Source organism: Pelodiscus sinensis, chromosome 27 (genome assembly GCF_049634645.1).
Source record: "Pelodiscus sinensis isolate JC-2024 chromosome 27, ASM4963464v1, whole genome shotgun sequence".
NCBI lineage: Eukaryota > Metazoa > Chordata > Testudines > Trionychidae > Pelodiscus > Pelodiscus sinensis.
This window is the reverse complement of record NC_134737.1, coordinates 15,964,770-15,991,035: the sequence shown is the minus strand read 5'-3', so window position 1 is coordinate 15,991,035 and position 26,266 is coordinate 15,964,770. Positions and strand designations below refer to the sequence as shown.

General features: G+C 59.4%; 1 protein-coding gene across 2 annotated transcripts in view; it reads left to right on the top strand.

Moving 5' to 3' along the window:
- The window catches only part of CELSR2 (cadherin EGF LAG seven-pass G-type receptor 2), an 88,790-nt gene that overhangs the window by 16,581 nt on the left and 45,943 nt on the right, over nt 1-26,266 (top strand). For both annotated transcript variants that reach the window (XM_075910443.1, XM_075910442.1), the window contains exons 2-9: nt 1,546-2,190; nt 5,915-6,137; nt 14,142-14,257; nt 14,672-14,760; nt 21,411-21,568; nt 23,192-23,355; nt 24,687-24,812; nt 25,087-25,253. In XM_075910443.1, the coding sequence (XP_075766558.1) occupies nt 1,546-2,190; nt 5,915-6,137; nt 14,142-14,257; nt 14,672-14,760; nt 21,411-21,568; nt 23,192-23,355; nt 24,687-24,812; nt 25,087-25,253 (1,688 nt within the window). The remainder of the gene's footprint in view (nt 1-1,545; nt 2,191-5,914; nt 6,138-14,141; nt 14,258-14,671; nt 14,761-21,410; nt 21,569-23,191; nt 23,356-24,686; nt 24,813-25,086; nt 25,254-26,266) is intronic.

Below are 26,266 nucleotides of genomic sequence, written 5' to 3'. Positions count from 1 at the left end.
TGAATTTCTGCAAGAACACTGACGATCTCACGTAAGAAATCAGTGCTTCTTGCGGAAATACTGTGCTGCTCCCGGTCGGGCAAAAGTCCTTTTGCGCAAAAGGGCCAGTGTAGACAGCTCAGATTTGTTTTGCGCAAAAAAGTCCCGATCGCGAAAATGGCGATTGGGGCTTTCTTGTGCAAAACCACATCTAGATTGGCATGGATGCTTTTGCGGAAAAGCGTCCGTTCCAATCTAGACGCTCTTTTCCGCAAATGCTTTTAACAGAAAACTTTTCCATTAAAAGCATTTGCACAAAATCATGCCAGTCGAGACATAGCCCCAGCGAGTGGCATCGCACTGGGCATGCTGGGGGTGTTGCTGTGGCATGCGTGGGCAACGTGCTGGTGCTGTGGGCCAGCTTGGCTGTGTCTCACTCAGTGACCAGCAACTGGGGGGCTGGGCATGGGCTCTGACAGGCACATGCTAGGTTCCTTCTCCCTGCTGCCTGGACCCAGGCTCTGGGCTAGGGGCAGCACCTGACTTCATCCTTGTCTGAAGCCACCTGTCCTGCCACCCGGGCAGCGATCCTGCTGTCCTCTCCAGGCCCCTGCGTCCAGATCTCCCCTTCTCCTCCAGGATGACATCAACCCACAGCGTCTGCCATCCCTCACCTCAGTGGCAGCCTGGATCCCTGGGCTCTGTCCCAACTACAGCACTGGGCCTGGTCTCCCATGTCTGAGTTTCCCCATCTGTCTTCATGGGGCGCCAGGCCAGAGCTGGGCTTGCCGTGGTAATGGGGGCAGGGGATGTGGTCAGGAGCTTGGGACCAAGTGGGTTCGAGCGGGGGCAGAGCTGGCTCGCTCCTCTGTGCGTGTTGCTGCAGGAGCGAACATTTGAAATGCAGCCACAGCTCATCTTCATAGCTTCAAGCACCAAAATGATACAGCCTCACAGATAGCACACTGCTAGCCAGCAAACCACGCGCCTTACGTCCATTTCTCCCTTGGCCCACTTTGTACAGGGTTTGGTGCAAGCAGAGAACAGCGGTTCAATCGTTTAATCTGGTAACATCACTGCTCATGTTGCAGGGGGACCCCCACACGCCTGGTGCGGGGCACAAGCCCAGTTCTAGGCCCTGGGAACTGAATGGGCAGAGGGCAGGTTGCCATCCCCACCCCGTCATACTGGAACCCACAAGTGTGTTGCTGAGACCTAATCTCTCGTGTGAAGCTGGGCAGGCAACAGGTCAGGTGGGCGGGGGTGCAGGGCTCCTGTTGGGATGGCAGGAGCAGCTCCCGGAAGCTTTTGGGAGAATTAGGCAACTAGTCTCCCAGCCAGCTCTGCCGGTGCCCCTCCTGACCTGCAGCCTCTGCTAGCTCAGCCCTGGGATCCCCGCTCTCCCAGTGCCCCATACTCCTGCCCTGCAGCTCTGTGGTTGACTCGGGCTGTAGAAAGCCTTTTCTCCATGATAGGATCAGCTGCAGCGCCTCAGGGGCGTCAGGTCAGGCCCCGCTGTGCAGCCCGGCAGACATTCACCCTTCTCCCTCCTCTCTCTGTCGGCAGATGGCATCCACAGCGTGGCAGCCCAGTGCACCCTGCAGGTGACCATCATCACGGACGAGATGCTGACCAACAGCATCACGCTGCGCCTGGAGAACATGTCTCAGGAGCGCTTCCTCTCGCCACGCCTGGCACGCTTCCTGCAGGGGGTGGCAGCCGTGCTCGCGGCGCCCCGCCAGCACGTGGTGCTCTTCAGCATCCAGAACGACACAGACGTGCGGGCCGCCCGCATCCTCAACGTCAGCCTCTCCGTGCTGCTGCCGGGCGGGGCTCGGGGGGGGCGCTACATCCCCTCTGAGGACCTGCAGGAGCGGCTCTACCTCAACCGCACGCTGCTGGCCGCCATCTCGGAGCAGCGGGTGCTGCCCTTTGACGACAACGTCTGCCTGCGGGAGCCCTGCGAGAACTACATGCGCTGCGTCTCCGTGCTGCGCTTCGACAGCTCCGCGCCCTTCCTGGCCTCCGACACAGTCCTCTTCCGGCCCATCCACCCCGTCCGCGGCCTGCGCTGCCGCTGCCCCACCGGCTTCACCGGCGAATACTGCGAGAGCGAGATCGACCTGTGCTACTCCAGCCCCTGCGGCCACAACGGGCAGTGCCGCAGCCGCGAGGGCGGCTACACCTGCCAGTGCCAGGCTGGCTTCACTGGTGAGCATCGCCCCCTTCACGTGGGAAAGGCTTCGTCCCCACACGGTGCCTCTTCTGTCCAGCCAGCCCCTCTGTTGCCCCCGGCTGTCCATCCCTGACTGTAACCCCATCCAGCAACCCCCTGCCCCTGTTTGTCTGTCACTGACTGTCCCCCCCATCCAGCAATCCCCTGCCCCTGTTTGTCTGTCACTGACTGTCCCCCCATCCAGCAACTCTCCCAGTTTGTCCATCCCTGTCTGTTGCCCCCATCCAGCAACTCTCCCAGTTTGTCCATCCCTGTCTGTTGCCCCCATCCAGCAACACTCCCAGCTCCCAGTTTGTCCATCCAGCAAGCGCCCCGTTCCATTTGTCCATCACTGACTGTCCCCCCCTCCAGCTACCCTCCCAGCTTGTCTGTCCCCTTGTAAACAGGTGAGCACTCACCACCACAGGTACCTTTTGCTGGTCACTCAGGAATTAGCTCATTCAGTCCTGGAACACCCCCTTTCGGCCAGTGTCTCACCCCTAGTTTCCCAGAGGTGGAGGAAAAAATAGGTATTACCCTATCACAGTGCTCCCACACGCTGGGGTCCTCCACTCCCAGGGAACCCCAGTTCTACACCCACCTTGCCTCAGTCACCCACTGCCAGTTGTCTAGCCCCTGCCTCGGGCAAACTGCAGCCTGAAATGGCCACTCACCATTGGCAAAGGGGCATGGACCTGCTGCCTTTGCCCATCTTGGCTGTGTCTCTGCAGCCCTAGTCGCCTCAGGCCCCGCAGACACCTCAAGACAGGACGCCTCCATCTTCCCTGGCAGCCACATCCCTACTGCTCTGCCATTGGAGCAAGAGTGAGTCTGTGCCCTCGCCAGAAGCCTTTATTTATACTCCCCTCAGCTAGGCCCTAATTAGCTGGTACCTGCCACAGCTGTGGGCTTTGCGCTCTCTGCCCTCTCCCAGGGCTGGGTTTTACCCTTACAGGGCCAGTGCGGAGCAGACACCTCATCACAACCCCACCAGAAAACCCTTCCGTCTCCCTGTGTGTCCATCCCTGTCTGTCCTCCTCATCCAGCAGCTCCCGCCATCCTCCTGTCTGTCCGTCCCTCTTGTACCCCACATCTAGCAACGCCTGTCCCCGTTTGGCCATTTCTGTCTGTCCTCCTCATCCAGCAGCTCCCGCCATCCTCCTGTCTGTCCGTCCCTCTTGTACCCCACATCTAGCAACGCCTGTCCCCGTTTGTCTGTCCTCCCACCTGGCAAACCCCTCCACCCCCATTTGTCTGTCCCTGTCTGTACTAGGGATGTTACATTTCATGTCCTCAGCTAATCGAGCTGTCGATGGAATTTCCATCGACTGCTCGAGTCATCGATAAGGGGGCAGAGCTGCAGTGAGGCCAGCTCCTGGTCCCAGTCCCCCGCTGGGCCTCTGCCTCCCATGCCCACTGGCGGGGACCGTGCTGGGGAGCCGACTTTTAAGATGGCTCCCCCCAGCACTGGCACTTCCTCTGATAGAGGCAGCAAGGGGAGGAGGGGGTGGAAGCGAGTAATCAAGTAATCGCTTGACTAGTCACTTACCGCCCCAGTCTGTACCCCCATCTGGTAACCCCTCCATCCCCCAGTTTATCCATCCCCATCCGTCCCCACCATCCGTCCATCCTGTCTGTACCCCCATCCAGCAACCTCCTATGTCCCTCTGTTTGACCCTGCCCCTCTGTCGCCCCATCCGGCAGCACCTTCTGTCCCCTCCATCCCCCTATCCATCCATCCTCTCCTCTGTTTCCCTGTCCCTCGCCACTTCCTGGGGCCTCTGCTGGCTGCAGCATGGGGGATCCCTTTACCCCCTTCACCCACCCAAGGCACTGGTTCAAATCCAGCCCCGTCTGTCATGTCTGTTGGCATGGGTCTGTCCCTCTGGGGCCCATGGCTTCTGTCCCAGCCCCTGCAGTAGAGCATGTCTCCCACAAGTATAGCCTGCGGTGAGCCCCAGGGGCTGTCCAGGCCCAGCTCGTCCTGAGAACGCAGCCAGCCGCCTTTCTTGGTAAGCTGAGCCTGCCCTGTCCCTTCTTAGCACTTGCTAAGAGCCTCAGCCGCCCCCGCCCCCATCTGGCCTGCTCCTCACAGGGACACCACCCACGCCATGCCCTGGCTCTCCTGGCCCTGCCTGGCTGCCCCCAGGCCCTGAGGCCCTGGTCCTGCACTCGCCGGGGGCCGCTGGAAGGGAGGGCTGGCTGAGCTCTGTGTGTCCAGGGAGGGTCTCCTAAGGGCTGTCAGAGATGCTCAGCCCCATGGCCGGGGCAGCTAGGCATAGAGTGGGAGGGACCCCGGGAACTCAGGCCCTGCAGTGAGAGGAGCTGTGCCCCTCTCCAGCCCCTCTCTGCCCAGCACCTATGGCGTGGGGAGCCCTGAGCCTCTCTTAGCTGCTGGCACTGAGTGAGAGGCCTGATCTGGGGGAGCAGCGGGACCCGAGGGGGCTCAGACAGCTTCCCTGCCAGACCTGGCTCCCTCTCTGCGGGCTGGGAAGAGCGACACTTTCCCTGGACTCTGAATCCGATCACTAGGGGAAGGGCTGGAAATAAACCTTCCTTCCCTAAATCCTCCCGGGACCAGGGATGGGAGCGGCAGTGGGGGCTGATGGGGGATGGGGCTGAACAGGATGGAGAGGAGTAAATCTGGCAATAAGATGGGGGGGGGTGTCTGGCTGCCCCCAGACACCTGCCCCTTGGTGACCCCAATTGTCGGCTTCATCCCAACCCAGTAGTTTGGGTCCCCAGGAGGCAGACGCAGAGAGGGAGCCAGGGCTGGTGGGAGCTGAGGGTGCCCAGTCTCCCTGGTGTGCCCCTTTTACTCTCAGAAACCCGGAGCCACGCTCCAGATTCCCCTGCTGCGGGGGCGGAGGGGGGGAGCCAAGAGGGAGATGCCAGCCCGCACTGGAAGCTGGAAAGCTGGAGCTAAGGGGGGCTTGGAATAATGCAGCAGGCCCAGAGGCCGTGCTGAAAGGCAGCGGGCCCCCTTCCAGCAGGCAGGTCTGTGACCTGTAGAAGGGGGCTTGGCACTTTCCAGCTGCAGTGCCCTTATGGCCAGGGCCTAGCCCTGGCGGGAGAACTGAGGCACGAGGAGGGTCTCCCAGCAAAGGCAGGGACAGAATCCAGCTCTTCTCAATGCAGACCAGTGCTGCAGGCCACACTGCCTCCCCGGGCCACAGGCTTTGCCCAACCCCCAGCTCTCCAGGGCCCACCTGTGTCCTGCGCATCCCAAGGACTGCACATTGTAACTCACCGTGCCCCCTGCTCCCCTTTCCCGCCAGCCTTCCCCACAGCCGGGGGGCTTCGCTCCAGCCATGCAGCCGGTGTCCTGCCCCCGCCTTTGGGCTCCAGCCAGGCACGCACCCCAGGGCCTTGCCAGGCAGCCAGTGGAGCCCCTAGCGATGCAGGACAAGCCCCGGCTGGTGCTGCCAGCGCAGGGAGCTAGGTCAGAGGGAGCCCGGCTGTGAGTGGGGTCTGGAGCACACGCCCTGCAGGGCCAGAGAGCCCCGAGCACAATGCCCCTGGGCCCGGTGCTGGGCAGTGGGGAGCTGGCGCTGCTGGCTGGGCATGGAGTGGCTCAGTGGGGCCTTTGGGAAGGGGAATGGGGAGAGCTCAGGCAGGGGTGCCCTGCCCTGTCCCAGTCCCAACTGGGGCCCCACGGCATGTGCTGTGGGGCGGGGGCGGTGTGGTGCTGGCAACGCCTGACGACCACCCCTGCTGCAGGAGAGCACTGCGAGGTGAACACCCACCTGGGCCGCTGCCTGCCCGGCGTCTGCAGGAACGGAGGCACGTGCACCAACCTGCTGGTGGGCGGCTTCAAGTGCGACTGCCCCTCGGGGGGCTACGAGAAGCCGTTCTGCGAGATGGGCACCCGCAGCTTCCCCGCCCGCTCCTTCCTCACGGTCAGGGGGCTGCGCCAGCGCTTCCGCTTCACCATCGTCCTCACGTGAGTGCCGGGGGCACTGGCTGGGGGGGCATTGCCCTCACGGGACTGTCAGGGGGCACTGGACGGGGGGGGCGTTGCCCTCACGGGAGTGCGGGGGGGCACTGGCCGGGGGGGGCATTGCCCTCACGGGACTGTCAGGGGGCACTGGCCGGGGGGGCATTGCCCTCATGGGACTGTCAGGGGGCACTAGCTGGGGGGGCATTGCCCTCACGGGACTGTCAGGGGGCACTGGCCAGGGGGGGCATTGCCCTCATGGGAGTGCCTGGGGGCACTGGCCGGGGGGGGCTATTGCCCTCATGGGAGTGCCGGTGGGCACTGGCCGGGGGGGCTATTGCCCTCATGGGAGTGCCGGGGGGCACTGGCCGGGGGGGCTATTGCCCTCATGGGAGTGCCGGGGGGCACTGGCCGGGGGGGCTATTGCCCTCATGGGAGTGCCGGGGGGCACTGGCCGGGGGGGCTATTGCCCTCATGGGAGTGCCGGGGGGCACTGGCCGGGGGGGCTATTGCCCTCATGGGAGTGCCGGGGGGCACTGGCCAGGGGGGGCATTGCCCTCATGGGAGTGCCGGGGGGCACTGGCCAGGGGGGGGCATTGCCCTCATGGGAGTGCCAGGGGGCACTGGCCAGGGGGGGGCATTGCCCTCATGGGAGTGCCGGGGGGCACTGGCTGGGGGGGGCATTGCCCTCATGGGAGTGCCGGGGGGCACTGGCTGGGGGGGGCTATTGCCCTCATGGGAGTGCTGGGGGGCACTTGCCGGGGGGGGGCTATTGCCCTCATGGGAGTGCCGGGGGGCACTGGCTGGGGGGGGCATTGCCCTCATGGGAGTGCCGGGGGGCACTGGCCGGGGGGGCATTGCCCTCATGGGAGTGCCGGGGGCCACTGGAAGCGCGGGTGCCCCTGCCGTCAGGCCAGCACGGTGCCCCCAGCCGCGCCGCCCCCCCCCCCCCCCCGCTGAGGCGGAGTGAGGGACGGGAGGGGCTGAGATGAGATCACAACTCTCATCAATGGGCCTGGCCCCCTCCCCACAGTCCCACCCGCTCCAGCCATTGTCAGCCAGGACAAAGGGCTGGGGCCGCCACAGCTCCCTGCAGGGCAGTGGGGGCCCTTTGTCCTGGGCTGGCCCCTGCGGGGGCTGCGCACGGGCGGGGCAATGAGCTGTGCCTCGCGGGCTGGGGCAGAGCCTGCTATGCCGACTGGACAGGATGCAGCCCCTCCTGCAGCCCCACAGGGGAGGGTGCCTCCTGCACCGCTGCCCTGGCTGGGAGCGCTCCACTCAGCATTGGGGGCCCAGGGGAAGACCCTTCGGGCTGGGCAAGGCTGGTGGGCACCTGCCCAGCACCGGGCATGGCTCAGGTCTGACGGAGCAGACCTTGGCAGCGTGCTGCATGCACCGGAGGGAGCAGGACATCTGACTGCTCTGCTGGGTGTCCTCGGGCAAGTCACAGCCTCGCTCCATGCCTCAGTTTCCCCAGCAAGGCTGTGTTTAGTCAGGGCATGGCTGATGCGGGTGCTGTGTAACTGGGCCCCACAGCGGCAGACAGCCAGCAGGGTCCCAATGTCTGCAGCAGGCAGGAGAAGCTCTGACCGATGCTAACGAACTCGCTCGGGCTGGAATTGATCTATGAGCCTCCTGCTTGTTCCTTGTGTCCCAGCAGCCAGGGCATTAGGCCAGCCTTGCCTGTCATTTGCAGAGGGACGTTCTCTTCTAGAGCTGTCACGGAGCAGCCTCCAGCCCCCTCAGTGCCTCCACTGCTGCCCAGCATCCTCAGCCCTTCCCAGACCCCAGGATCCCCCGGTGCTCCCAGCTCTCAGGGCTCTCAGTCCTTCCCCAGTAACCTACACGTGGCCTCCCGGGCTCCTTGCCTGCCTTTCCCTGTGTCACTGGTACCTTGCTTGTGCTGTGGGTACTGGCCCCACAGTCCTGACCCAGAGCCCCCTGCTGTCCCAGTCTGATTAATATCATTTCCCCTGGCAGCCATGGGGCTGAGGAAGCCACAGAGCCAGCCCAGCAGACCCTGAGCTCCCAGGCTATGTCTACACTCACGGCTTCTTGCGCCAGAAATATGCAAATGAGGCTAAGTGTGGACTATTGCCGAACCTCATTTGCATACCTAATGAGCCGCCATTTTGCAGAAGAGGCTCTTGCACCAGAAGGAGCTGTCTACACTGCCCCTTCGTGCACAAGAAAACCCCTCTTGCGCAACGCCGTTATGCCTGAAAATACCTAACGACATTGTTCTCACTGTGTGAAATTATGTCCCGTGATGGAGTCTGTCACATGAGCAAGTCACCTGTCCAGGCATGACTCAGTCTTTTTCAGGCAGCAGCCATTGCTTACCTGCTGGTCTGAACGTTCCCAGCAAAGCTCATTAGATGGCACCACCTGAGGTGCATTGTCAGTCAAATGCTGCTCTTCACTTGACTAGCTGCCCTTTCACAACAGGGTAGCCAAGCTTCCTGCTGATATCTCCCAATACAAGTACAGCACCAATACTCAGCTTCAAATACAAAACCAATACCTGCATATGAGCACTATCAACAGAATCAACGAAGCACCAGCTTTCAGTAGACACTTCACTTGGCCCACTTAGTACAAGATTTGGTGCAATTATATAACAGTGGTTGCAACAATGATTTGTATATTCATCTGCCAGTCCAATAACGTCACACTAGCAATTCCCTCAGACATTCTCATTTTCTTGTGCCACCACCAGTACCACCACCAAATGAGAATTTATAAACATAAGAACGGCCGTACTGGGTCAGACCAAAGGTCCATCTAGTCCGGTATCCTGTCTGCTGACAGTGGCCAGCACCAGGTGCCCCAGAGAGGGTGGACTGAAGACAATGATCAAGCGATTTGTCTCCTGCCATCCTTCTCCAGCCTCTGACAAACAGAGGCCAAGGACACCATTTTATCCCCTGGCTAATAGCCTTTTATGGCCCTAACCTCCATGAAATTATCTAGCTTCTCTTTAAACTCTATTATAGTCCTAGCCTTCACAACCTCCTCTGGCAAGGAATTCCACAGGTTGACTACACGCTGTGTGAAGAAGAATTTTCTTTTATTAGTTTTAAACCTGCTACCCATTAGTTTCATTTGGTGTCCTCTAGTTCTTCTATTATGGGAACTAATGAAGAACTTTTCTTTATTCACCCTCTCCACACCACTCATGATTTTATAGACCTCTATCATATTCCCCCTCAGTCTCCTCTTTTCTAAACTGAAAAGTTCCAGTCGCTTTAGCCTCTCCTCATATGGGACCTGTTCCAAACCCCTAATCATTTTAGTTGCCCTTCTCTGAACCCTTTCCAAGGCCAAAATATCTTTTTGGAGATGAGGAGACCACATCTGTACACAGTATTCAAGATGTGGGTGTACCATAGTTTTATACAGGGGCAGTAAGATATTCTGGGTCTTATTTTCTATCCCTTTCTTAATAATTCCTAGCATCCTATTTGCCTTTTTGACCACCGCTGCACTCTGTGTGGAAGTTTTCAGAGAACTGTCCACGATAACTCCAAGATCTCTTTCCTGATTTGTCGTAGCCAAATTAGCCCCCATCACACTATGGCTGTGTCTAGACTGGCAAGTTTTTCCACAAAATCATCTGCTTTTGCGGAAAAACTTGCCAGCTGTCTACACTGGCCGCTTGAATTTCCGGAAATCACTGACGATCTCATGTAAAATCATCAGTGCTTTTCCGGAAAAACTATGCTGCTCCCATTTGGGCAAAAGTCTTTTTCCGAAAGACTTTTGCGCAAAAGGGCCAGTGTAGACAGCATAGTACTGTTTTCTACAAAAAAAGCCCCGATCGCGAAAAAGGCGATCGGGGCTTTTTTGTGGAAAACCACGTCTAGATTGGCCACGGACGCTTTTCCGCAAAAAGTGCTTTTGCGGAAAAGCATCCTGCCAATCTAGACGTGCTTTTCCGAAAATGCTTTTAACGGAAAACTTTTCCGTTAAAAACATTTTCGGAAATTCATGCCAGTGTAGACGTAGCCTATACGTATAGTTGGGGTTATTTTTCCCGATGTGCATTACTTTACACTTATCCACATTAAATTTCATTTGCCATTTTGTTGCCCAATCACTCAGTTTGGTGAGATCTTCTTGGAGTCCCTCACAGTCTGCTTCTGTCTTGACTATCCTAAACAGTTTGGTATCATCTGCAAACTTTACCACCTCACTGCTTACCCCTTTCTCCAGATCATTTATGAATAAGTTGAACAGGATTGGTCCCAGGACTGACTCTTGGGGGACACCACTAGTTACCCCTCTCCATTCTGAAAATTTACCATTTATTCCTACCCTTTGATTCCTGTCTTTTAATCAGTTCTCAGTCCAAGAAAGGACCTTCCCTCTTATCCCATGGCCATGCAATTTACACAAGAGCCTTTGGTGAGGGACCTTGTCAAAGGCTTTCTGAAAATCTAAGTATACTATATCTACTGGATCCCCCTTGTCTGCATGTTTGTTAACCCCTTCAAAGAACTCTAATAGATTAGTAAGACAGGATTTCCCTTTACAGAAACCATGCTGACTTTTGTACAACAAATTATGTTCTTCTACGTGCATCACAATTTTATTCTTCACTATTGTTTCGACTAATTTGCCTGGTACTGAAGTTAGACTTACCGGTCTGTAATTGCCAGGATCGCCTCTAGAGCCCTTTTTAAATATTGGTGTCACGTTGGCTACCTTCCAGTCATTAGGTACGAAAGCCGATTTAAAGGATAGGTTACAAACCACAGATAATAGCTCAGCAATTTCCCATTTGAGTTCTTTTAGAACCCTTGGATGAATGCCATCCGGTCCTGGAGATTTGTTAACATTAAGTTTTTCTGTTTGTTCCAAAACCTCCTCTAATGACACTTCAATCCGGGACAGTTCCTCAGATTCATCACCCACAAAGGACAGTGCAGATTTGGGAATCTCTCTAACGTCCTCAGCCGTGACGACTGAAGCAAAGAAATCATTTAGTTTCTCCGCAATGGCTTTATCGTCCTTGATTGCTCCTTTTATATCTTGATCATCTAGGGGACCCACAGGTTTTTTATCAGGCTTCCTGCTTCTAATGTACTTAAAAAACATTTTGTTATTTCTTTTTGAGTTTCTGGCTAGCTGGTCCTCAAAATCTTTTTTTGCTTTTCTTATTACATTTTTACACTTGTTTTGACAGTGTTTATGTTCCTTTCTATTTATCTCACTAGGATTGGACTTCCACTTCTTAAAAGATGCCTTTTGGTCCCTCACTGCTTCTTTTACATGGTGGTTAAGCCACGGTGACTCTTTTTTAGGTCTCTTGCTATGTTTTTTAATTTGGGGTATACATTTAAGTTGGGCCTCTATTACGGTGTCTTTAAAAAGTTTCCATGCAGCTTGCAGGGATTTGGCTCTAGTCACTTTGCCTTTTAATTTCTGTTTAACTAACCTTTTCATTTTTGTGTAGTTCCCCTTTTTGAAATTAAATGCCAGAGTTCTGGACTGTTGAGGTATTTTTCCCACCACCGGAATGTTAAAGGCTATTATGGGCACTATTCCCAAGCGGTCCTGTAACGGTTATCTCCTGGACCTGATCCTGCGTTCCACTCAGGACTAAATCGAGAATTGCCTCTCCCCTTGTGGGTTCCTGTACCAACTGCTCCAATCTCACCAAATAAAAAATTTCTTCTGATCCTAAAGGAGCAGCTACATTCCCAGGTCAACATATAGCTCAAATCTTGGCTGATGGCCAATCCTTTAGAATCTAAAATCTAATGATTTATTTATAAGGGAAGGAAGGAAGGGTTAAAATTGCCTAAGGGAATCAAATACATACACCAAATGCAAAGTTCTGGGTACAGGCTGGTAGGACTGATGGATTAAGTCAAGTCTCTGGAGTACATCTGATGTTAAATGGTCACCAATCCTTTTTTTTTTTTTGAGTTTCTAGGATCTGTATGCAAACACTTATATAATGAGCAAGTCTTTAACTGTCTGGGACTCTTTTCATCAGCTCCTACCCATACATTATCAACTTCTAATCTCTCCTCCTTACTAGGATATAGAGGATCACTATAACAAATCTTCATAATAAATCCCCATAATAAAGTTCCTCCAGAGGTGAAAAGCAGTATTGGAGGAATTTCAGGGTCCTCTATGTGTCCTCCGCCATGTGAAGGGAATCCCATTGTTCTCGCTGTGTAAAAGTATGTCCCAAGGTGTCTGGAGTCATGTGGGCAAGGCACCTGTTCTTTGCAGGGGGATACCAGGGCCCACATTCCAGATGGAAGGTTTACAGAAAAGTCCATTCAGTGGAGTTGGTGCCTGTCATGCTTTATTGCCCGTTGAATGTTCCTTGGTGGCCCAATCAACCTGAATAGCCTTTCCTAGGCACGCTGGCTCGCTCCTCCATCTGTGTTACGGCAGGAGCTAACATTTGAAATGCAGACACGTTCGTATCTTCAAGTACCGAAATGATACACGCTCACAAATCCCACAACTCTAGCCAGCAAACCACGAGACTTACGTCCACTTCTCCCTTGGCCCACTTTGACCAGGGTTGGATGCAAACAGCGAACATGTGTCATGGGCAAGGGTTTATTGAGCTCTGAACGCAGCAAAGGGTCTCTCAGGCGTGTAGTCCTGCAAGTCTGAATCTCCCTTGCAGCCAGGTGGGCTCTGCCTGCTCTCCCCCTGCCCTGTTCAGAAGCCCCCTTCTTCCAGCTGAGCCTCCAGTATCCCCTATAGCAGCTCCTCGCCTGTCCACTGTCTTCTATCCAGGGTCACCTGGGCCCCTCCCTTCTCTGCCTGTCCACCTTAACTCTGCCCTTCTGCCCTGATAACCCTTTAAGTCTGCCTGGATGCTGCCATCCGAGCTAGGTCTGCTGGTCACCAGGTCACCAATTGCTGCTGTCTCCAGTTCTGTGCTGTTCTCTGCAACAACAACTCCCTCTCCCCTGACCACATTAAACCAGTAACACTCAGGGACACTGCGTGCCCCCCTCTGCATGCAACCTCCCTTTGAGCTTCCCCCCAAACTCCCATACTTCCTCATATCATGTCACATATGATATGTCATCTAATGACATATCCTCTGACATATAATAACGTCAGCAGAGGATGCAGGGAGCCAGACCCGTGGCTTCCTTTGTACTCTGATTGCTGTGGTGAGACCAAAGATGGAATTGCCATGACACGTCCTGGAATTCATGGTTCACTGCGAGGGAAGTGTGTTCCATCACCTTAACTCTGCCCTTCTGCCCCTTCATTCTGCACTTCTGGCCCCTTAATTCTTCCCCAATGCCCCCTTAAATCTGCCTGGATGCTCTCCTAAACTCTGTCCCAGTGCCCCCTTAATGATGCCCCAGTGCCCCTTTATCTTTGCCCTACAGCCCCCTTTAATCTGGTTCAGTGCCCCTCTTAACTCTGGCTCAGTGCCCCCTTTAATTCTTCTACAACACCTCCTTAACTATGTCTTGATGCTCCCTTAACTCTGGCCCAACACCACCTTAATGCTGGCTCAATGTCCCCTTAATTCTGCCCAATTACTTGCCTTAACTCTGCCTGACACCCACCTTATCTCTGCGCTGATGCTTACCTTAACTTTGCCCTATCACATGCCTTGATTCTCCCAAGGCTTGACATCTGTCCGCACCCCCCACAGGCCAAGGTGCCTCTTCTGGTCATGCTCTTGTCCGGGGCTAGTCAACTGGCGACGGAGGCCAAGGGCGGACAGCCAGATGCGTTTGAACAGAACCCATTATTGATATTGTGTTACTGTCGATGGAGGCTGGGCATGACAAGTCCTCGACTAAGAAATCTGAACCTTGACACAAACCAGTGGACTCCTGCCTGGCTCTGGGAGGTTGGGTTCGCTGTGCTGGGGGTGATGAGGGCAGGATCTCCAGGGTGTGCTGGGGGGTGATGAGGGCAGGGTCTCCAGCGTGTGCTGGGGGGTGATGCGGGCAGGGTCTCCAGGGTGTGCTGGGGGTGATGTGGCTCATGTTTCCTCCTTGGCAGGTTCGCCACCAAGGAGCGGAACGGGCTGCTCCTGTACAACGGGCGCTTCAACGAGAAGCACGACTTCGTGGCCTTGGAGATCGTCCATGAGCAGATCCAGCTCACCTTCTCAGCAGGTAGGGCCTGGCCTGGCCCGGCTCCCCTTCGCCCCGCTCTGCCCCAGCCCGCTTTGCCCCCCTGTGGCTCTCCTCAGCCTTGGGTCCAGCTCCACTTTGCCCCTTTGGGCCCTTCGACACCAGACCTGGCTCCCCTCAGCTCTCCACGGCCCTGGGCCTGAATCCCCCTTTCCCTCCCGGCTCCAGGCCTGGCTTCCCTCAGCACACCAGCCCTCACCCCAGCTGCCCTGCTCTCAGGTGCCCGAACCCTGCCTCTCCTCCCTCTGGCTCCCCAGCATGCAGCTTCCCACAGACCCCTGTGCCCGCAGACCCTGAGCCCCATTCTCTGAGCTCTCCGACCCCCTGCCCACTCCAGCTGTGGTTCCTCCACTCTCCTGGGCCCCGTGGTAACCAGTGACTTCCTTCTCCCCCCAGGCGAGTCAACCACCACGGTGTCGCCGTCCGTGCCAGGTGGCGTGAGCGACGGGCAGTGGCACACAGTCCGGCTGCAGTACTACAACAAGGTGAGCAGGGCAGCACCCGCAGGCACCTGGAAGGCAGGGCATTTGGGCCATCTGTGGGTGCAGTGTGAACCCTTGAGTTACGTGGTGCAAACTCCTGAGGCCAGTGCAGACGGTGCCAGGTTGCTGGAGGAGGTTGGCCACCCTGTGGGGAGGCAGATGAACTACTCCTTCCTCAGGCTCAGCTGACATCTGTGCTGGTGTGGTCCAGCATGACCCATGCAGCTATGCCCTGAGGCAGCCTCCTGCTAGAGCCATGGCCGCCCAGCTAGGATGAGCCAGCTGCTGGGCACAGCAGAGCCAGGCCTGAGGGTGGCACAGAACAGGAGGAAGCTTTGGGCTGCTGTGAGCCAAAGCCCAGCCAAATTCCCTTGCTCAGGCTCTGTCTGTCCTTGCTCTTGTCCAGGGGACTCAGCCAGCTTTGCTCCTTCCTACCCTCCTGCTTCTTGCCCTCCTGTCTGGGCGTGAGGGGTTGACCAGCTGCCAATGAAGAGGCAGGGAATCCATCCACAGCTGGTTGCTAGATGTTACAGAGCAACCACGGAAAACAAATTAAAACACAGAAAACTCTCGGCCCAATGCTTAGATGGTAGTAAATGGGGGGGGGGGGGGGGGGGGGGCATAGATTTGCACAGAGCAGTTCAAACCAAACCACAAAATAAAGAAAAATTACTAGTACGCTCTTCTGATTTTCAGTCTGCTCCAATGCCCTGAGTTCTGTGGGGGGCATGGTGGTCCTGCCCGTTGTTAAATCATTCTGTCTGTCTCTCAATTCCTGGTTTAACTCTCCCACACAAAGAAAACAGGCAGGGAACTATATCCAATTCGAATTTCAACTAGGGATGTAATAGTTTAGTTGATTAACCGATTAACCAATAAGCATCCACTAATGCTATAGACTACACGCATTCCCCTTCCGGCAGGAATTTTTTTAGCTGGCTGGCTAGCAGCATGGCTCAGTCCTGGCTTGCACCAGGTCTAGGACCTACTCTTGCTGCAGCTCTGCATTTAAAGTAGGGATGTTAAGGACTAGTTGACTGCTCGATTTCCCTCACCTTGATGCCTCTATCAGATAGAAGCAGCAAATGGGAGGCAGAGGGGCTACTTTGAAGTAGCAGCACCCCACAGTTGAGCCTGGGATCAGCTGTGCAGCACTGCCATGCGTGGAGCCCGGAGTCAGCTGGGGTGTCCATGTGGCATTTCAAATTGACAGTTCAGCATGGAGCCTGGAGTCAGTGGGGGCCCCCCATTGACCCCGGCTCCATGCTGCCTTGCCACTTTGAAATGCACAAGAGCTCCTGCCGGGAGCCAGGTGGGCAGGTAGCCCGGTGTAGTTCCGGTTTGCACCTGGTCTGGGATTTCAGACCCCACCCTCTGACAGGGGCTGCTGCAGTGCAGGATGGCAGGATGGCTGGTTTTCAAACTGGCTCCCCTCGAGGACCAAGTCTGACAGAGAGCAGCAGTGCAGGGTGGCATTGGGCTCCCCGGGAATAGGGCTGAAGCGCACTGGCTGCCGGCTGCACCCCTGGGAGCTATAGAATAATCGACCAACTGATAAGAATTCATGAGGTTAATCGACTATCCAATTAACCGATATTTAACATCCCTAATTTCAGCCCTCTATCTCGATTGGTTCTCCTGGCTCCCTAGCCGACACCTTAGCTAGGTATCTGAGTTAATCCCTTAGTCACCACTCCTCCTCCCTCGGGAACCCATCCCGGCACTTCCCCACACTCCTAGGAAATCGTTTTTCCTAATATCCAACCTGGACCTCTCCCACCGCAACATGAGCCCATTGCTCCTTGTTCTGCATCCGTCACCGCTGAGAACAGCCTCTCTCCAGCCTCTTTGGAACCTCCTTTCAGGGAGTTGAAGGCTGCTCTCAAATCCCCCCCACTCTTCTCTTCTGCAGAGTAAATAAGCCCAAATCCCTCAGCCTCCCCTCTTCAGTCATGTGCTCCAGCCCGCTCATAACTTTCATTGCCTTCTGCTGGACCCTCTCCAATGCGTCCACATCCTTTTTGTAGTGGGAGGACCCAGAACTGGACACAATACTCCAGATGTGGCCTCACCAGAGCCGAATAAAGGGGAATAATGACATCTCTGGATCTGCTGGCAATGCTCCTCCTAACGCACCCTAATATGCCATTAGCCTTCTTGGCTACAAGGGTGCCCTGTTGACTCATATCCAGCTTCTCATCCACTGTAACCCCCAGGTCCTTTTCTGATGAACTGCTGCTTAGTCAATTGATTCCCAGGCCTACTGCAGTACATGGGATTCTTCTTTGTAGAACTCTGCACTTGTCCTTGTTAAACCTCATCAGATTTTTTTTGGCCCAATCCTCCAATTTGTCTAGGTCTCTCTGGACCCTATTTCTGCCCTCCAGTGTATCTACCTCTCCCCACCTGCAAACTTGCTGAGAGCTCAATCCATCCACTCATTCAGGTCATTAATAAAGATGTTGAACAGAACTGGGCCCAGAACCGACCTTTGGGGCCAGGGCCGGCCTTAGGCCGATTCCTCCGATTCCCCTGAATCAGGCCCCGCACCTAAAGGGGCCCCGCACTCTGAACCCGGAAGAATGGGCGTCAGAGCTGGGGGCCCTGCTCCACCAATATGTGGAGCTGGGTCTCTCCCCCAGCTCTGCCTGGAGCAGGCCCTGGACCCCCGCGTGTCCTCCCACCCCGGCCTCAGAGTGTCCCCCCTGGCCCCAGCCCGGCCCTGCCGTGCACAGCTTTAAGTCCAGCTCCCCCTTGCGCGCTGCCGGCTGCTGCTACGATGCGCGGCGTTCCCAGGTGAGCAGGGATATGCCCGGGCATGACGTGACGTCACGGCCTGGGACTTTAAAACTGCTCGGCACTACGTTGCGCCGTGTGGCCTAGCTCCGGGTTCAGAGTCTGGGGACTTCTGGGGCCCGAGCGCAGACTCCGGCCCTGCAAAGTGGAAGGCTGAAGGTAAGGTGAGGGGAAAGGTAAAGGGAGGAGGAGGGGGAGGAACGGGCTTGTGTGGAGGGGAAAATAGGGAAGGGGCTTGTGCAGAGGGAGAGGGGGAAAATAGGGAAAGGGGTGGAAGAGGAAGGGGCTTGTCGGAGGTGGAGGGGGAAGAAAGGGGAAGGCACCAAGAGACAGGGTGGAGGAGAGACAAATGCCAGGGGGCCAAGTGCAGACAATGAGGAAAAGGGCAGGAGGGGAGGTGTCAGTGGGAGGGGGACAGGGTAATGCTGCGAGAGGAGAGGGTACGGGCATTGGGGGCTAGAAGGGGAAGGGGGAGGTTTTGGGAGAAGGCTTGAAAGAAGGGGTGGGCATGAGAAAGGCTGGGATGGAGCGAGTTGTGTGAGGGCACAGAGGGGCATGAGGGGAATGGGGGCAGAGAGTGGTGAGGGGGTGGGCATCAGGGAAAAAGAGGGCAAAGGGGGAGGGGCAGTGAGGGAAGGGGGAGGCACCAGGAGGGTGCAGGGCTAAGAGAAGGTGCAGGTGCCAGGGGATTCTGGGGGTGAAGCAGAAGGGCAGACACCTGCAGGGGAGGGACCAGCACCAGAGGAGAGAGGCAGGGCAGGTGTGTAGAGGGAGGTGTTAGGAGAGGGGATGAGGAGAGGTAGCTCACATGATCAGAGTGGGGCTACTGGAGCAGTGGGCACAGGGGGCAGAGAAGGGCTGGTGGAGGGGGGCAGGTTGCAGGAGGGCTGAGGGAAGTGAGAAGGGCAGGAGTCAGGACAGCAGAGGAGGGTGAGGGGTTGGGGGGCAGCAGGCACCAGGGGAGCTGATGGAGCAAGGGGAGGAGACATGGCAGCAGAGAGAAAAGGTAAAGGTTTATAAAATATTTATAAATAACTTGGGTGCCACAGTGGCACATCCAAACAAGCCACATGAACTCAGTACTGGTGCACAACACAAAATTCATTCTGCACATGGGAAGAAACTCTTAGGCTATGTCTACACTGGCGGCTTCTTCCGCAAGAACATTTTGCGCAAGGGTTCTTGTGCAAGAAGTCTTGCACAAGAACACGTCCACACTGCCATGTGCGAGCTGTGCTTTTGCGCAAGAGCATCCATGGCAGTGTGGACGCTCTCTTGGCAAGAAAGCTCCGATGGCCATTTTAGCCATAAGGGTTTCTTGCACAAGAAATCCCTGCTGAGCGTCCACGCTGCCCTCTTGCGCAAGAGAGCTTACACCTGTTAGAAAAGAGCGTAGCTCTTGTGCAAGACGCCCTCTCCTACCACGCCGGACTGTAAATGCTCTTGCGCAAGAGCAGGCGGGCAGTGTGGCTGCTCTGTGGGTTCTTGTGCAAGAAGCCGTGAGTGTAGACATAGCCTTAGAGCAGTGGTCCCCAATGCAGTGCCCGTGGGCGCCATGGCGCCTGCCGGGGCATTTACGTGCGCCCGCCGAGGGACCAGGGCCGGCCCAAGCCATCTTGCGCCCTGGGTGCATGCGCTGCGTGCCTGGCAGCCCCAAAAGGTTGGGGAAGACTGCCTTAGAGGGAACCCTTCTCCCAGCCTCTCTGCCCCCGAGTTAATGTCACACACATTGGATTAATGCAATTGCAGGATAGTTGCATGAGGGGGGTTTGGTGGGGGCCAAACTAATCCCTGTTGGTAGGAGGATGGTGGGAAAAGACCTTCAAGAGGGGTGACGTGACACCTTTTACTTCTGGTCATGTGTCCATCTTGCCCCGAGCGTGCTACCTCCAGAGGTGTGGTTAATGGGGGCAAGAGGGTGTGGCTAATGGGAGTCGGGGAGTGGTTAACAGGGGTCAGGGGGTGTGGCTAATGGGAGTCGGGGAGTGGTTAACAGAGGTCACGGGGTGTGGCTAATGGACACCACCAAAAATTATACAAACCTGCCGCCCCTGCCCAGAAGTGTGCCGGGCATGCTGCGGGAGGGGGCGTCGGCTCTGGAGGAGGAGTGTGGGCCCCCTGTTGAAACATTTGTGTGTGTGTGTGTGTGTGTGTGTGTGTGTGTGTGTGCGTGTGCGGTGTGTGTGTGTGTGTGTGTGTGTGTGTGCGGTGTGCGCGCGTGCGGTGTGTCTGTGTGTGTGTGTGGTGTGTGTGCAGTGTGTGTGTGTGTGTGCGCGCGTGCGGTGTGTGTGCAGTGTGTGTGTGTGCGGTGTGTGTGTGTGCACGCGTGCGGTGTGTGTGCAGTGTGTGTGTGCGCGCGCGCGTGTGGTGTGTGTGCAGTGTGTGTGTGTGTGTGTGTGCAGTGTGTGTGTGTGTGTGCAGTGTGTGTGTGTGTGTGTGCGCGGTGTGTGTGTGTGCGCGCGTGCGGGGTGTATGCAGTGTGTGTGTGTGTGTGTGTGCAGTGTGTGTGTGTGTGCGCGGTGTGTGTGTGTGCGCACGTGCGGGGTGTGTGTGTGTGTGTGCGTGCGGGGTGTGTGTGTGTGTGCGCGCGTGCGGGGTGTGTGTGTGTGTGTGCGCGGTGTGTGTGTGTGTGTGTGTGCGCGCGCGCGTGCGGTGTGTGTGTGTGCGCGCATGCGTGCGGGGTGTGTGCGCGTGTGGGGTGTGTGTGTGTGTGTGTGTGTGTGCGCGTGTGCAGTGTGTGTGTGTGCGCGCGTGCGTGCGGGGTGTGTGCGCGTGTGGGGTGTGTGTGTGTGTGTGTGTGTGCGCGCGTGTGCAGTGTGTGTGTGTGCGCGCGTGCGTGCGGGGTGTGTGCGCGTGTGGGGTGTGTGTGTGTGTGTGGTTTTTTTTTTTTTCCTCAACCAAAATTTTGCTGCAGGGCCCCATCAAAATGATTGGAATTGGCCCCTGCACTTCCTAAAGCCGGCCCTGCTTGGGGCACTCCGTTTGCAACTGACCACCAACCAGATATTGGAGCTGTGGATCACTACCCATTGAGCTCAACAATCTAGCCAGCTTTCTAGCCACGTATCCAATCCATACTTCCTTAACTTGCTGGCAAGAATCAACAGTTTTGCTGAAGTCAAGGTGCACCACGATCACTGCCTTCCCCATAGCCATGGAGCCAGGTACCTTGTCCTAGAAGGCAATCAGAGGGGCCAGGCCTTTGGTGAATCCATAGTGACTTTTCCTGATCACCTCCTCCTCCAAGTGATTCAAACTTGGTTCCTTGAGTCCTTGCTCTCTGATTTGTTCAGGACCCGAGGGGAGGCTGATTGGTCTCTAGTTCCTCGGATTCTCCTGCATCCCTTTTTTAAGGTGGGCGCTACGTTTGCCTTTTCCTTAGTCCAGGGCAGTGTTTCTCAAATGGAACTGCTCCGCGAAAGCTGCTACCCGGCCACTCTGGTTTTTTACTCACCAGCTGCGCAGCATGGAACCTCGCAGCTCCCATTGGCTAGTTCACTGTTTGCCAGAGTCCTGCAGCCTGATTGCCCCGGGCCATGGCAGGGCCAGCGTCCCATGGGCCCCTGGCCAGGCTGGGCTGACAGCCGGCTCAGGATGATGTCAGGCCGTGAGCTGGCCATGCAGGTGATGGTGAAGCGGCTCTGCTGGGTCAGCTGGTCTCCCTGTCCCCACATGCCTAAGACCTGGGTCTCAGGCAACCTGGGGACTCCTCTGCTCTGGGGAGTGGTCCCTCTGAGGAGGAGACTGCTGGCCGCTCCAGTGATGGGATGGTACCAAATCCCTTGGGGCTGAGGGGTCAGGGTGTCTCTGCCCTGCCACAGCCCCTGCTGTGCCCTCAGCTCTCTCTCTCTCCACAGCCTCTCATTGGCAAGTCAGGGGTGCCACAGGGGCCCTCGGAGCAGAAGGTGGCCACGGTAACGGTGGACGACTGCGACACGGCCGTGGCCCTGAAGTTCGGGGAGTTGCTGGGGAACTATTCCTGCTCCGCACAGGGGACGCAGTCGGGCACCAAGAAGTAAGACTTGCTGGAGCCTCCCACTCAGAGGGGCGGGTCCCCTGCTCCCCTTCTCTGCCAGGGCCCCTCGCTCCCCGCCCGCGGCCCCTGCCAGCCCGGCCCTGCTCCCCTTCTCTGCCAGGGCCCCTCACTCCCCGCCCTCGGCCCCTGCCAGCCCGGCCCTGCTCCCCTTCTCTGCCAGGGCCCCTCACTCCCCGCCCGCGGCCCCTGCCAGCCTGGCCCTGCTCCCCTTCTCTGCCAGGGCCCCTCACTCCCCGCCCTCGGCCCCTGCCAACCCGGCCCTGCTCCCCTTCTCTGCCAGGGCCCCTCGCTCCCCGCCCGCGGCCCCTGCCAGCCTGGCCCTGCTCCCCTTCCTGCCAGGGCCCCTCGCTCCCAGCCCGCGGCCCCTGCCAGCCCCGCCCTGCTCCCCTTCTCTGCCAGGGCCCCTCGCTCCCCGCCCGCGGCCCCTGCCAACCCGGCCCTGCTCCCCTTCTCTGCCAGGGCCCCTCGCTCCCCGCCCTCGGCCCCTGCCAACCCGGCCCTGCTCCCCTTCTCTGCCAGGGCCCCTCGCTCCCCGCCCGCGGCCCCTGCCAACCCGGCCCTGCTCCCCTTCTCTGCCAGGGCCCCTCGCTCCCCGCCCTCGGCCCCTGCCAACCCGGCCCTGCTCCCCTTCTCTGCCAGGGCCCCTCGCTCCCCGCCCTCGGCCCCTGCCAACCCGGCCCTGCTCCCCTTCTCTGCCAGGGCCCCTCGCTCCCCGCCCTCGGCCCCTGCCAACCCGGCCCTGCTCCCCTTCTCTGCCAGGGCCCCTCGCTCCCCGCCCTCGGCCCCTGCCAACCCGGCCCTGCTCCCCTTCTCTGCCAGGGCCCCTCGCTCCCCGCCCGCGGCCCCTGCCAGCCTGGCCCTGCTCCCCTTCCTGCCAGGGCCCCTCGCTCCCAGCCCGCGGCCCCTGCCAGCCCCGCCCTGCTCCCCTTCTCTGCCAGGGCCCCTCGCTCCCCGCCCTCGGCCCCTGCCAACCCGGCCCTGCTCCCCTTCTCTGCCAGGGCCCCTCGCTCCCCGCCCGCGGCCCCTGCCAGCCCGGCCCTGCTCCCCTTCTCTGCCAGGGCCCCTCGCTCCCCACCCGCGGCCCCTGCCAGCCCGGCCCTGCTCCCCTTCTCTGCCAGGGCCCCTCGCTCCCCGCCCGCGGCCCCTGCCAACCCGGCCCTGCTCCCCTTCTCTGCCAGGGCCCCTCGCTCCCCGCCCGCGGCCCCTGCCAACCCGGCCCTGCTCCCCTTCTCTGCCAGGGCCCCTCGCTCCCCGCCCGCGGCCCCTGCCAGCCTGGCCCTGCTCCCCTTCTCTGCCAGGGCCCCTCGCTCCCCGCCCGCGGCCCCTGCCAACCCGGCCCTGCTCCCCTTCTCTGCCAGGGCCCCTCGCTCCCCGCCCGCGGCCCCTGCCAACCCGGCCCTGCTCCCCTTCCTGCCAGGGCCCCTCGCTCCCCGCCCGCGGCCCCTGCCAGCCTGGCCCTGCTCCCCTTCCTGCCAGGGCCCCTCGCTCCCCACCCGCAGGGAGCAATAGAGGCTTTTCTGGTCCTTGGTTCTGGATGGTGAGTGGGGAGGAATCTCCCAGCCCGTGGCCGTGTCTCACTGTCAATCTGTTTGCCTGACTCAGGTCCCTGGATTTGACTGGCCCCCTGCTTCTAGGTGGGGTTCCCGACCTGCCGGAGAATTTCCCTGTGCGGAGCCGGCACTTCGTGGGCTGCATGAGAAACCTGATGATTGACAACCGACAGCTGGACATGGCTGACTTCATCTCCAACAATGGCACCGTGCCTGGTGTGTGCCAGGTGGCTGAGACAGGAGCTGGGGGGCTGTGCTGAGGGGCTGTGAGACAGGAGCTGGGGGGGGCTGTGCTGAGGCTCTGAGACAGGAGCTGGGGGTCTGTGCTGAGGGGCTGTGAGGCAGGAGCTGGGGGGCTGTGCTGAGGGGCTGTGAGGCAGGAGCTGGGGGGCTGTGCTGAGGGGCTGTGAGGCAGGAGCTGGGGGGCTGTGCTGAGGGGCTGTGAGGCAGGAGCTGGGGGGCTGTGCTGAGGGGCTGTGAGGCAGGAGCTGGGGGGCTGTGCTGAGGGGCTGTGAGGCAGGAGCTGGGGGGCTGTGCTGAGGGGCTGTGAGACAGGAGCTGGGGGGGGCTGTGCTGAGGCTCTGAGACAGGAGCTGGGGGTCTGTGCTGAGGGGCTGTGAGGCAGGAGCTGGGGGGCTGTGCTGAGGGGCTGTGAGGCAGGAGCTGGGGGGCTGTGCTGAGGGGCTGTGAGGCAGGAGCTGGGGGGCTGTGCTGAGGGGCTGTGAGACAGGAGCTGGGGGGGGCTGTGCTGAGGCTCTGAGACAGGAGCTGGGGGTCTGTGCTGAGGGGCTGTGAGGCAGGAGCTGGGGGGCTGTGCTGAGGGGCTGTGAGACAGGAGCTGGGGGGGGCTGTGCTGAGGCTCTGAGACAGGAGCTGGGGGTCTGTGCTGAGGGGCTGTGAGGCAGGAGCTGGGGGGCTGTGCTGAGGGGCTGTGAGACAGGAGCTGGGGGGCTGTGCTGAGGGGCTGTGAGACAGGAGCTGGGGGGGGCTGTGCTGAGGGGCTGTGAGACAGGAGCTGGGGGGGGCTGTGCTGAGGGGCTGTGAGGCAGGAGCTGGGGGGGGCTGTGCTGAGGCTCTGAGACAGGAGCTGGGGGTCTGTGCTGAGGGGCTGTGAGGCAGGAGCTGGGGGGCTGTGCTGAGGGGCTGTGAGGCAGGAGCTGGGGGGCTGTGCTGAGGGGCTGTGAGGCAGGAGCTGGGGGGCTGTGCTGAGGCTCTGGGGCAGGAGCTGGGGGGCTGTGCTGAGGGGCTGTGAGACAGGAGCTGGGGGGCTGTGCTGAGGGGCTGTGAGACAGGAGCTGGGGGGCTGTGCTGAGGGGCTCTGGGGCGGGAGCTGGGGGGCTGTGCTGAGGCTCTGAGAGGAGCAGTGCGCACGGTGCCTGGTGTGCGGCATGCAGCCGAGGGGCTGCGCGGAGCAGGGCTTTGCTCCCAGGATGGTTGGGTGGGTCGGGCCAGGTGTGACAGGAGGCAGGGCAGGGGCTGGGCCCAGCGGCTCCCATCATGACTGGGCCCTGCCTGAGCCGGGGCTCGTCTGGCTCTTGTCTCCGCAGGCTGCTCTGCCAAGAAGAACGTCTGTGACAGCAGCACCTGCCACAATGGGGGCACCTGTGTGAACCAGTGGGACACGTTCAGCTGCGAGTGCCCCCTGGGCTTCGGGGGCAAGGCCTGCAGGCAAGGTGGGGTCTCTGCCTCGCGCCGCACTGGGGCTCCAGGGAGGTCCTGGGGGCCAGCAGAGGCTGTGGTGAGGGGGCCAGGCTGGGAGCTCCAGGGGCCAGGCAAGTGACTCTAGGACACAGCTAGGCAGGGGACCAGTAGGGATCGCAGCCACATGCCACCGCCTGAGTGCTGGTCCCCCGGGTGCCTGCACAGCCCGTTGGGGGGCGGCGGCGGATCCCGACTGGGGGGCCCTGTGGCGCTCAGGGCCCCAGACTCAGCTCCTGTCTCTGGCAGAAATGGCAAATCCCCAGCGGTTCCTGGGCAGCAGCCTTGTGGCCTGGAGTAACCCAGCCCTCAGCATCACGCTGCCCTGGCACATTGGGCTCATGTTCCGCACCCGGCAGGCCAGCAGCATCCTCCTGCGGGCCTCGGCTGGGCAGCTCTCCACCATCACCCTGCAGGTGGGTGCCACGTGGGCACAGGGGGCAATCGCCTGGCTGGGGCATGCGTGGGGGGGCATTGTCCAGCAAGTGGGCCATGTGGGGGGACGGGGCATTATCCAGCAGGCGGGTGCCACGTGGGCACAGGGGGCATAGGGACTCCCTGTGGGTATCAGAGGGTAGGGGGTGCACGAGCACAACCCCTTCTCGCCCTGGCTCTGTGTCCTGGGCAGGGGGCTCTGGCGGTGACAAGCCCCCCTGGCCTGGGCTGGTGCTACAGGGTGGGGGCCCTGCAGGCGCCCAGCGCGGGCCGTGAGACGCGGGGACAGGGCCCGGCCCTGGGTGAGAGCAGGAAAATCGGGGAGACGCTCCCAGGCCCCAGAACGTCTGCCCAGCATCCCAGCCCCCGCCTTCTGGCAATGCTGGGGTGCCCTCAAGCACCCCCAGCTGGGATATCCCAACAGCAGGGGCCCCAGAATGGTCCCCTCACTGCCCCCCCGCTTCCCTGCTCACAGCCACCTCCCCTCACTGCCCCCCCTTCCCTGCTCACAGCCACCTCCCCATCCTGCCCCCCCACTTCCCTGCTCACAGCCACCTCCCCTCACTGCCCCCCTTCCCTGCTCACAGCCACCTCCCCTCACTGCCCCCCTTCCCTGCTCACAGCCACCTCCCCTCACTGCCCCCCCTTCCCTGCTCACAGCCACCTCCCCATCCTGCCCCCCCACTTCCCTGCTCACAGCCACCTCCCCTCACTGCCCCCCTTCCCTGCTCACAGCCACCTCCCCTCACTGCCCCCCCTTCCCTGCTCACAGCCACCTCCCCTCACTGCCCCCCTTCCCTGCTCACAGCCACCTCCCCTCACTGCCCCCCCTTCCCTGCTCACAGCCACCTCCCCTCACTGCCCCCCCTTCCCTGCTCACAGCCACCTCCCCTCACTGCCCCCCTTCCCTGCTCACAGCCACCTCCCCTCACTGCCCCCCTTCCCTGCTCACAGCCACCTCCCCATCCTGCCCCCCTTCCCTGCTCTCAGCCAC